General features: G+C 34.7%; 2 protein-coding genes across 2 annotated transcripts; one reads left to right on the forward strand and one right to left on the reverse strand.

Annotated features, from left to right (window-relative positions):
- Positions 1-300: 300 nt before the first annotated feature.
- Positions 301-1,714, reverse strand: HELRODRAFT_161499 (hypothetical protein; the record flags this gene model as incomplete). Its single annotated transcript, XM_009021413.1, has 3 exons — positions 301-914; positions 969-1,466; positions 1,618-1,714. 3 exons carry the CDS (start codon positions 1,712-1,714, stop codon positions 301-303), a joined length of 1,209 nt encoding a protein of 402 aa, XP_009019661.1.
- Positions 1,715-2,562: 848 nt separating this feature from the next.
- HELRODRAFT_161500 (hypothetical protein) lies at positions 2,563-6,834 on the forward strand (the record flags this gene model as incomplete). Its single annotated transcript, XM_009021414.1, has 6 exons — positions 2,563-2,565; positions 3,366-3,457; positions 3,863-3,987; positions 4,635-4,735; positions 4,873-5,634; positions 6,427-6,834. The coding sequence occupies 6 exons, from the start codon at positions 2,563-2,565 to the stop codon at positions 6,832-6,834; spliced, it is 1,491 nt and encodes a 496-aa protein (XP_009019662.1).
- Between the last annotated feature and the right edge of the window lie 5,374 nt (positions 6,835-12,208).

Here is a 12,208-nt window from a genome sequence, read left to right on the forward strand (position 1 = left end):
CGAATAACAAGTCGCCTAGCTGAACAGTACGGAGAATCTTTCCATAGACTGGTGCTGTTCCTCCGGTAGCTGTTCGAAGGATGTATTTGTTAGAAGTCTCTTTCTTCAGATTGGGTACCAAATCAGATCTTAAAATCATTTTGGTTGTTCCGGTGTCGACTGTAATTACGCATTCTCGTTGATCAACTTTTCCGTTCAGCCATAGGTCGTTTCGATTTCGATGTAGTCTGGAAACGTTAATTACGGTACTGGGGGCGTCAATTCCATTAGCCAACCTCTGCCCCACAAAGTTGGCTCTTATTAGTTTTTCGCCCCTTCGTTAGAAGGGGCCGATCGTGATACAAGATCATCTTCTCTTCTTTTGCGCCATCTTGTCGCGCAATTTTGGCAGTAGTTATCTTCTAGGCGGTGTTTACAATCACGACGTAGATGGCCTTTTTCACCACAAACCCAGCATTGGGGTACACCATGCTGTTGATGTTCGTGTTTCACAACCACCTTCTGGCAAGGGCATTCTTCATGAATTTGGCGTAGACGTACGTCACTTTTTGATGCCTGCTGTGCCGATTCAAAAGTGAGATTGTGCGCAACGGCATCCTTGAGTTTTCGTTTATCTGACAAGAGAAGGGATTGCTTGAGTTCCAAATCACGAAGGGCTTTGATAAACGTATCCAGGGCAGTTTCGTCTCTATGCTCGAGGTCTGATGTCGGATACGACAGCAATGTCAACCGTTCGATATCTTGTGCCAGCTGCTGAATGGATTCACCAGATCGTTGCGTTCTGTTTCTAAGCTGAGACCGATAAATCTGTTTCATGTGTTCTTCACCATAACGTAAATCCAACGCGCTAACAAGAACTTCATTGTTGAAGTGGTTCTCCGCCGGAATCGTCCGAAGAACCTCTGCTGCTGAACCTCGCAGGGCCAGTATCAGTGATGTTGCTCGTTCTTTTCCGTTTCAACAGTTACTAGTTGCCGCTGCTTCGAACTGGGTTTTATAAACGTTCCAGGACATCTCTCCGTCAAATGCTGGTACCTTCAAAGTTCTTCCGGATGCGTGATCTAACGGCATGGCCATTTTTTTGGATTGCTCCAATTCTCGCTTCAATTTGTCTATCTTGTGATCTACCTCAACGGTCTGACGATCAAGTTTCTGCTCGATCATTTCTATTCTTGTTGACTGTTCTTTAATCTGTTCTGCCACTTCCAATTTTACGTGTTTTAGCTGGTCCTTGATCTGTTTTAACTCCTCTGTCTGTCGTTCGGACTGTTCCTTGATCTGTTTTAACTCCTCTGTCTGTCGTTCGGACTGTCGTTCGGACTGTTTTTTGATCTGTTTCAACTCCTCTGTCGTTCGGACTGTTCCTTGATCTGTTCGGACTGTTCCTTGATCTGTTGTTTTAACTCTACTGTCTGTCGTTCGGACTGTTCTTTGATCTGTTTTAACTCCTCTGTCTGTCGTTCTGACTGTTGTTTTATTTCAGTTGACATACTAAGCAAAAGTTCCATCATTTTAGCGGTTGTAAACGTGCCTGTAAACTTTTTCATTGTTTTCGTCAGCACCATCAAACTTGAATTCGTCTAGGTTCTTACCTTCGTCAATGAGAGCTTCTCAGACGTGCTACAAGTACTTCTTTGTTGCCACTTGTAACAAGGCTTTGTTTCTGTAGTTCTTCTCGTAGCTGAACTACGTTCAAACCACACAGTTTTGACATCTTTTTTTTCCATGAGTAATAATTCGCTGGTCGAAGATCCCACTTCTGACACCAATGTTATAATACTCGCTGTCGTAACCGATTTACGATGCGACGGGTTCAAATCTTCGATTGAATAAAATACTCCAAACAGTTATTCGTTATTAAACTTTATTTACAGAAGAAATCAACTAATCGTTTATTTCTAGCAAATTCAAATTAACGCAACAATTAACTTTTAACTTGTTTAAAATCTATCGCTATGACAACGTCAACAATCAAATCAAATATCGCTTTAAATAATTCACCGAATCGCTATTCACGAAATCACAAAATCACGAATTTCACTAATCGCTAATCTTCTTGCAACGTGCGCTTATATACTCTTCGCAAGCGTCGTTTCTAGAATGCTCCAGTCACTAGAACATTCTAGAATACGCTAGAATCTAGTGCGTTCGGTAGCACGGTTATAACAGTATTTACAAATCAATTTGTGTGAATGAAGGAAATATCGTGTCTGTTTAGGCCAGCCAGAAAGACCTCGTGTATTAAGCTCATAAAATACGAACTATCTTCTTTTTTTTGTTTCCATTGGCCTTGTTAACGTTGGAAAAAACTCCATAAAATATAACTATGTAATACTTTTAAAATACCTTTCCGATTTTTATATTTTTGTTTCGTACTAAAAATGATTACAATTTCAATAAATAAAATTTAAAAGACTACCTATTATTAAATAAGCATAACTAGACAACCGCAGACGATTCTTGTTTATTTACGTGTGTATGTTTATGTGTGTGTGTGTGTGTGTGTGTGTGGGTGTGTGTGTGTGTGTGTGTGTGTGTGTGTGTGTTTTTTCATGTTTCTCAATGGTTATATTTTTTGAAATTACAAAAAGTTGCTTGTGAACTTATCAAATTATCATTTTCAATATTATGACAAAATTAATCAACACCTATGACAATCATCATCTTTGGCATCATCATCTTCGTCATCTTCATCATCATCATATGTTTCATCACAACCATCATCTTCATCCTCATCAGTCACAACCATCATCATCATTGTCAGCGTCACCATCACAATTTTTATTGCAGGCATAACCATGACATTGCTTATTACTTCTTTTGTTTGCTAAGAATGCACTCAAAAACTGCATTGAGACATGACAAATAAGACATTAACTAAACATAGATGACATCAACTAAACATAGATGACAATAATTAAACATTAGTGACAATAACAACCCAACATAGATGATAGTGATAAGATAATCTCAATTCAGAAATGGAACTACAAAAGAAATGACTAAACAAAAACATTAAATGACATTAATAAACGTGACAAAAATTACATTAATAAATCTTCAATAGTTCACAATCTTTCACACAAAGACATAACTGGAATTTAATTAAACCTTAGTCAGCCTTGGTCGAGTTTTCCATTTTTATAATTATAATTTGTCAAAAAAAATTTTAATTTAAATAAATAAACAATTAAGAAAAGGTCAAATTCCTTAAAAATTGGTTTCATCTTTTTTGCAATTTTATCTTTTTTAAAATTTTGAATATTTGTTTCTGTTTTCATTAATTTACATTTAATAACAAATTTATAACTTGTTAACTTTTAAACAGTTCAAACAAGTACAAAGACCACTATTCATTCCTGAAGGACTCCAAATTCCTAAGAGACCTGGAAAACGACAGCGTGGATTCAGATCTGCTGGATGATGAGTTGAATGCCTTGGAACATCTGCCTATAAGGTTCGCCTCTGTCCGTAGGCCTTTAGTGATCAAATCATTGTTTTTATTATTAAACAATTTTTATTCATATTTTGAGAATTAATAAATTAAAAAGTTTATCAAGAGCCAGGTGCGTATAAAGCAAAGTTGTGCACGCATAAAAATGTGTATGATTCTTGACTCGTGTAGATTAGGTGTACAGTTTTTGTGAGAAAAAATTTATTTCAACAAGTATGAAAGTAGACTGTTTTAGCCAAAGCTGTATAAGAAAAAAATACCATTTTATTAGTAAGTTAATTCAACAAAATGACATCAAGAACTTGAATAGAGATCAACCACAAAACAGCAACAACATTTAAACACTCATCTAATCAACAAAACAATCAAACAACATACCAAATCAAAACAAATTATTTTGAAACGTAGCAAGAGAGAAAAAGTAGTAAAGTTTCTACAGAGCAATCCCATGCAGATCCTCTTGTGTGTCATCGTTTTGTTAGATGCTGGCATCGTCATCGCTCAAATTCTCCTAGATCTCAATTCCGTGAAAGGTTGGAAGTGGGAGTGGGTTGGCATGTTTTTTGCCGCTGATGTGAACTGTGTCTGTTTCATAAACAATAATTATGTTGATGCCATTTTTAATGATGTTGTGTGGATGTTTTGTGAACGGTTAATATTTTTCGTTGCAAAAATAATGGGTGATTAAATAAAAAAACAATGTATTTGCATGAAAACTACTGAAACATGTTTTCAATCAAAATATTATCTCAAGTGAAGCATTGCAAATATAAATTGTATTAATGAGTTTGGTGTGAGTGTTGTTGAAGGTATGAAAGAAAAAAATTAATTTTGATACATCGGACAGCCAAACGCATCTTATAAAACAAACATTGACCGAAAAAATTGAAGAAGCATAGAGGAAATTGCTTTTTGTTCAGAGCAAACAAATAAATGTTTCCGAATGTTTGATCCTGTAGCGTAAAATTATGTTTAACATATTATTACTACCATTTACGTATTCACGCACATGTTTTCTCAACTGAAATTTTGTATTAATCCTACTTGAAATCTTTTAATAGGTTAGTTTTAAAAATCGATGCTCGCCATAATAAAATGTACAAATTGTTATAAATGGAAATGAAAATTTTAAGGTTATTAATTGGAAAAAACAACACTTTCTTACATTTTTTATTCAAAGAAAATGAGCAAAGTGCCACCATAAAAAAAAGTGCAAACACGCTGATAAACTTCACACTTGAGTCTTCTGACAAAATTTTATATCTTCTGCAGAGAAAAGAAGTTTAAACTTTTTTACATTTTGTTTTTGCTAAATCTTTTTAAGAGCCGCCTTGAAGAAATGGCGATGAAAATACAACCATGGTTGATTGCAATGACCAAAATAAATTAAATCACTACGTTAATTTTGACTGCTTCAGAAATTAAAATTATTCATTCCAATAGTAAAATTGCACAAGCGGGAAAGTCAATTGAAGGGCCTGGTGAACTTCATCCGACGGAATCATCCCGACAAGTTGGGCCACTACCACGGCCACAACATCGACCGGATACTTCACATCATCAAGGAAGATGGCGATAACAACTACTCCGAGCAGCACTTCCAGCATGCAGACCACCCACAACTGCATCTCACCAACGTTAACTTTTACAGTCCAAACCATCACACCAACCTCTTCACGACGAAAATCCCCTTCCGAACTTTTCCACTCCGCTTGCAAAAATCAGGCAGCAGTGCAGGCACAACCCACGCCACAACTGCCACCATCTTCATGAACGACAACGATCACAACTTTGAACATTTCATAAACGCCAAAAATTCACATGAATTGAACAAAAGGCAGAGTATTTTTACAAAAATTTCAATCAGTAATGCCGATTATGAATTCGTGCCGGCCATTCGAGATGACCTCTCGTACAGTTACAATGAATTTCAACGGGCGGCTTCTAATAACATTCTCAATGATGGTCAGCAACATTCAGATAATTTCAACAAAAATACGACTGAAGAAATCACTAACAAAGGCAATAACGAGAACCATGATGATGATGATGATGATGATGATGATGATGAGGATGATGATGGTGATCAGTTTGCAGACATGGACGATGGCTATGATGAGGATGATAATAATGATGTTTATACAAATGACATAATTAATAATAAAACTGCTGCTAAAAACGTTAGTGATGGGGGAACTCGGCTGATATTCATTCCACCTCAAAACCGTCCATCTAGTGGTTCTTCGTCGACAACTTTGAATCCAAACCAGCACCATTATTTATCATCAACGATACGGCCATCCTCATTATCATCATCAGCTTTATCAATAGTCCCCTCAACTTCATCCTCATCAGCAGCAGCAGCGTCTTTATCATCTTCACCGTCCTCACAGTTATTTAACTTATCAAAAAATTTTACGACGCTCTCAACCTCTAATGTTTCAACAACGACACCAACAAAACCTGCAAAAAATGTATCAACAACATTAACAACAACAACATTAACAACATCAACAACATCAAAAACAACAGCAACTACAGCAGCAACTACAGCAGCATCTACAGTTTTTTCATCGCTAATCTATTCTTCCAATTTTTCAAAACTCGCAATCTCATCAACTCAAAAGCCATCTTTCACGTTATCGGCATCATCAAAACAAACATCCTCATCGTCGTCGTCGTCATCACCATTTTCGTTTTCATCGTCATCATCGTTTATTAAGACAATAACAACAACTTCAGCATCAACAAATGAGCTACACATGCAAAGTTCACATGTGAGCAAACTATTGCAAACCCTCACATCAACAAATAGTGAAACACAAGGAACAAAAACAATACTAAACCAGTCACTATACAGCTCATCATCTTCATCACCTTCCTCATCTTCATCCTCATCATCATCGTCCTCTTCATCACCATCACCATTCCTGTTGACGTCAACATCATCAATTATAGTTTCACTCACGCAGGCTCCGATAATATTTGAAAAACTTTCCATCAAACATCATGAGGAGGACGACGATAACAAAATGATGCGAGACAACAACATCGACAACACAGACAACAACAACAACACCAACAACAATGCCACCAACCTCAAAAGCAACAACGACAACAACCAGACGAGCCAGCAGCACAATCCCAGAGCAGACTTGCAACAGAAACAACAACAACAACAGCAGCAGCAACACCTTGCAACGAACAACAACTACAACCATTATCATTACGATGATGATGAGGAAGAAGATGATGGGGAAGATACCCTGAGGAAAGTAGCGCACGGACTACACTACGCCAGCATTGGCTTGCTTGGATTTCTTGTAATTGAGGTGACAAACACTTTCACAATGTCTTTCTTTGCCACTACAAATCAATAAAATTTTTAAATTAAACACTCAATTGCAGTAGTATATAAATTATCATTTTTTTTTATGTTTCGAGAACATTTTATTTTTTATTGCGTCTTTTATGATAGCATACAATAGATATGGATACACTTGCAGTTGAATTCGGTTACTGCATCACAGAATGTGTGATCTAAATATTTTGTAACGAAGGTTCTGTTACTTTTGAAAATTTTTTATCGTCGTTAGTGTCAGCTATTTAGATTGATATTGTTTTATTGTTATTGTTGTTGTGGTAGTGGTTAATTTGTTGTTGTTGGTGATAATGTTGTTCGGTTTTGTTGTTGGGGCGGTGGTTAATTTGTTGTTGTTGTTAATGATGTTGTTGTTGTTTGTTGTTGTTGCTTTTGTTGTTGTTCCTGCTGTTGTCTTTGTTGTTGTCGTCGTCGTTTTCCTTGTTAATTTGTTGTTGTTTAATTGACATTGTTGTTGCTACAGTGCTGTAGTTTGCAGCTGCTGTGGAAATTGAAGTATCGACTGTTTAGGTGAGTTCACTGAATATTGTTCCTCGGAGGGTGCTTGCCTGTGTCTACAAAAATTATTATTACGCTGTTGTCTACGTTGTCTATGTCAATCTGTTGTAAATTCTCATTCTTTGTTTACGGTTCTTCTGAAATAAGTACGCTGAACAATTTGCTGATTTGTTGGTGTGATGGTGTTGAATCTTTTAAAGGACTAGAGGTGAAATGAAATGAACTGAAATGAATCAGAATAACAAAACAACAACTCAATAATGTTAAACAACAACTGTAGTACTAATAGTAGTAGTAGCAGTAGTAAAAGCATAGCAGCATTAGTAGTAGCAGCAGCAGCAGGAGTAGCAGTAGCAGTAACAACAACAACAGCCTCAGCAACAACAACATTGGAAAATTTCTAACGTTGAAAAGGTTCTGCGTTTGAATTCAAGACATCAATGAAGATGGATGGATGGCTGGTTTATATATAGTTGCATACTCTTCACGAGGCGAGCTACAGTTGTTCATTTCTCTTAATACGCCATTCTTTACATTTATATTTATTTATTCGTTTGTACATTTTTTTAAATCTTTCATTTTTAAGTGAAGAAAAGAATTAAAATATATAACAATGAATAAGTAGATAAATAAGTGTACACATATCTTCAACTTAAATAGTGTAAGCATGTGTATGTGTGTGTAGGTGTTTATTTTGTGCGTGCTAGCAATTTTGATGCTTGCAGTTATATCTAATTGAAAAGAAAAACAAAACAAATAATAAATCAGACGCAGAATTAAAATTAACATCAATAGCATAATAAAACATTTAAAACAAAAACAAAAGATAAAAACGCTGATTTTGTTTCTATAGATATTGGTATATAATTCTCTTTGATGCGTGTCGAGATGTGTTAATAAAAGAAGATGGGTGCTTTCTTGTGTTTGTGAGTTCCCTGCCATAACAACGTGTCTAAAAATAAACCCTATTGCATTACATATTCCAACTCTGTCTTCTCTTCATACTGCATACTTGCCTGTGAAAATAATAATTTCTAGGATAATAATTGATTTGTTAATAAGCGCTCAGAGACAACTGCGACGGCGACAGCAACTGCGACGGCAATCGCAACCGCATCAGCGACGACGAAGATGATAAAAAAATAATTTTTTATTATAAAAAATAATGTTCTTCTTGTTATTAATTCCTAATTTTTAATATAGTTTTATTATTTTCATTATTATAATTATTAATTTAATTGACGTTTTCATTGTACATCAAATTTTAGAAAATTCTCTTATTAAAAATGTTTCCAGCGAGAGAATAAAATTCTAGGAATAACAATTACAAAGCCGTTTAACATCATTTTAACTGACGATCTTCCACATAACATAAGCATAAAGCCAACATTATCACATAACTAAATCATCATTCGTATATCATCTCGTCGTTTTGTATCATTATTTCATCATCGTTAGCGACATCAACTGCATATTTGTGTACCTTTTTAAACACCGTTGTGACGTATCGACAATTTATTACATCATTGCATTACCGCCACTTCTTTAGGTCGTCACATTACACATCATCACATCTTTCTCTCTGTTTTTCTTTCTCTTTCTTTTTTTTCTCTCTATCTCTACCTATTTCTCTTTACAATTTGTATATTTCATTTCTATCTATGTCTTTTTTATACGAAATTAAAAAAAATTTTTGTTCTTATAAACTCACAAAAACTCAATAAAAATCATGCATATTTTGTAATTTATTTAATAACGCAAGCGTGCATCACATTCTTACTACATCTCGTTGTAAGACCCTTCACTGTGCCCACTATCAACATCCTTCTCTTCTTTCATTGTTCATTTCCATTCTTTGCTCATTCTGTTTTCCATCTTTTGGCTTTCTATGTTTATATTTCTTCTATTCTTTTTTTATTTTCCACTATGTTATTTTCCTTTTTTTTCACTTTCGTCTACTTCACCATTTTTTTCATCATCCATTTTTTTCACTTTTTTTGGTTTCATCGCCGTGCTCTTCAAAATTCTCATCCATTTCCTCATCCTTTCCCTCTTCATCTTTCTTTTCGTCTTTCTCTTTGTATTTCTCATCATCTCCCTCTACCTCTCCTTCTCCATCTTCCTCTCCGTCTTCCATTCCACTCGGCATCTTACCCATGTAAGCAACTTCAATCAGAGGGAGAGCATGACATTTCATTATTTATAAAGCATTTTTGATTGATTGGTAATCACACGCAATATAAGCACCGAAAACTTAATGTCTAAGTTTTATGTTGTTGTTGTTGCTGCTGCTGATGTTGATGCTATTGATGTCGTTGCTGAGGGAGTTTTTGTTGTTGCTGCAATTAGTTGATGTCATTGCGTTGTTTTCCAAATTTAGTTAACACTTTTATTGTGGTTGCAGTTTTTTTTTGATATTTTGATAATTCTACCTTTTCTATATTATTATTATTACTGTTGTTGGTTTCTTCCATTTGTGAAGTTAATTAACCTTTCCTTTTTGTGTTATGAGGAAAAATGATTTTAAGACGATAAAAAACGCTGTTGACTGAAACCTTTTTCGCTTTTTATAATCTTTAAAATCACATCTGCAATGAGATTGAAAACGAATGTAGACAAATTTTTACGAGACTGTTTCGAAAACGAAACCTTTATTTGGTTAAAACATCAACCTATTTTAATTACACATTCGTCCATTCATTCGTTAGTTCATTCATCAACATACTCAGCTATTGAATTATTATTTAATCTGTTTCAGCATTTACTATGTCTTTTCCATATCGCCAATTTTTTCTTTTTTTCATAATATTTTGTTGTAGTTGCAGTTTTTTGTTGTTTTATAGTACCGGATCTTCATTAATTAGATCCTAGCTGTGTTTGTGTTCTAAATATTACGTAACACGAAAACATCTGACAGGCGGTAGGTAGGCATGATAGTTTATTTTGTTACCTCGTTATTCATACATGTAAGATCTTCGCTTGTGTTTAAATTGGTTTATTAGAAGTGTATTCGTGTGATGAACACATGCAACATAAAACGAATTAATTAACAAATTTAAAAAAATTCAAAATTAATACAATAAGATCAAAGAACAGAAACAATAACAAATAATTATTTAAAAAGAAGCATTTTTTTTACATTCCAAGCTTTGTGGATTTGTGTAAATTGTTAGCCTGATTGGCAGCCGTCAAAACAGCCGTACATTACGGACTTCCTTAATTTACTTTATTACTGACTAAAAAAATAAACTCAATATAATGGATTACTTATCTATTATTTATCTATCTAATTTTTGTCTTTCCTCTATATTTATGTAACAGCGAACAATATCATCAGAAAACTCCATCTGTTTGATCTTATAAATAATTTTGAAAAAAAAAACTTGCCATTTTTGCCAATCATCGTCATCATTGTCATTATCACAAACATTTTCATCTTCATGATGTTCTAGACGGACTACCTCATTGCATGTCACAGCGTGGGAACTCCCACCTAACCACTTCAAATAAAACAAACGACAGCTTTGAAAGGTTTAAAACCATTAAATAAAAATGGCTGACTGACTTGTCCGACTAGGAAGCTCTTTCAATAACCAAACAAAAAATGCCTGTGCTTGATTTAGTTTGACGCCAGTTGTATAACCAACTGCAATGTCTGTTTGTCTGTTGGTCTGTACAAGTTATTTTCGGTGCAAGGCATGTTTTATACATTTGCCGTGAATGAAAAATAAAGAATTAAAGTTAATTTAATTGACCTCTACAAAGATTTCTAAATTAATTTTAAAACGCGTTTGTTAATAACAAGTAAAATCAAACTTGACAAGTGGAATAAATGTGAAAATACTGAAAAACAAAAAACTATTCATTCTTCAGAAACGGTTATTTCAAAATCATGACGCTAGTAACTTCTGCACGTTTTTCACTGTCACAAAAATGTTCAGCCTCAATAATATTTTACGTCTTTTGAGATTTGGAATACTTTGTTGGGACATTTACAATTTTGACCTACAAACAACCGCCTAAGCCCGAAGTAACATCAACTCAAAATACTGACAGTCAGTCGTTAGGATGGCCGTTATGATGTTGTATGTGCATGTGTGTATGTTTCTCTCTCTTTCTCTCTCTCTTTTTCTGTAAGTGTGTGTGCTGTGTGTGCTGTGTGTGTGTGTGTGTGTGTGTGTGTGTGTGTGTGTGTGTGTGTGTGTGTGTGTTGTGATGATGTTGTGTCTGTGTGATGGTAGGTTGCTGTGCAAATTCTGTCATATATATATATATATATATATATATATATATATATATATATATATATATATAGTCATGGAATCAGGCACTAGCTCAAACGAGCATTTGACGTGCACACATATGTACACTGAAGAGTAGTATTAACAAAAATGTTAAAGCAAATAAACATACGTCCGCAAAAAAAGAAAAGAAAAAAAAACAAATTAGATTTTACTAACAACATGAAGAAAAAACATTTGACGAAAGGGCGAGAGATTTCTCCATCAATATGCAAATTGGTTCCAGGCAGAATCTGCCTTCCACGACTTACATACGCTCCTTAAAGACAGGCGCAAGGTTCCTTCAATGAATGTTTTGCTGAACTGTTCATATTGTATTGTCGAAAGATGAAATGCTTCAAAAAGTTTAAGATATAACCGGAAATCTTTTAAAACAAACCCTGCTGCTGACCTTAAAAACGGAGGTTATACAATAGTTGACGATGTAACTAACGAACAACACAAACACTTTGTACAATATAACTGGAACAATGACAACACAACATCCAACCAACATTGAATGGTTAAAATCTTATTCGATATAAACAAGGAACTAAATAACCAGACACTTCGAATGATATAAACCAATTGGTT

This window comes from Helobdella robusta, assembly GCF_000326865.2.
Source record: "Helobdella robusta unplaced genomic scaffold HELROscaffold_3, whole genome shotgun sequence".
Classification (NCBI taxonomy): Eukaryota; Metazoa; Annelida; class Clitellata; order Rhynchobdellida; family Glossiphoniidae; genus Helobdella; species Helobdella robusta.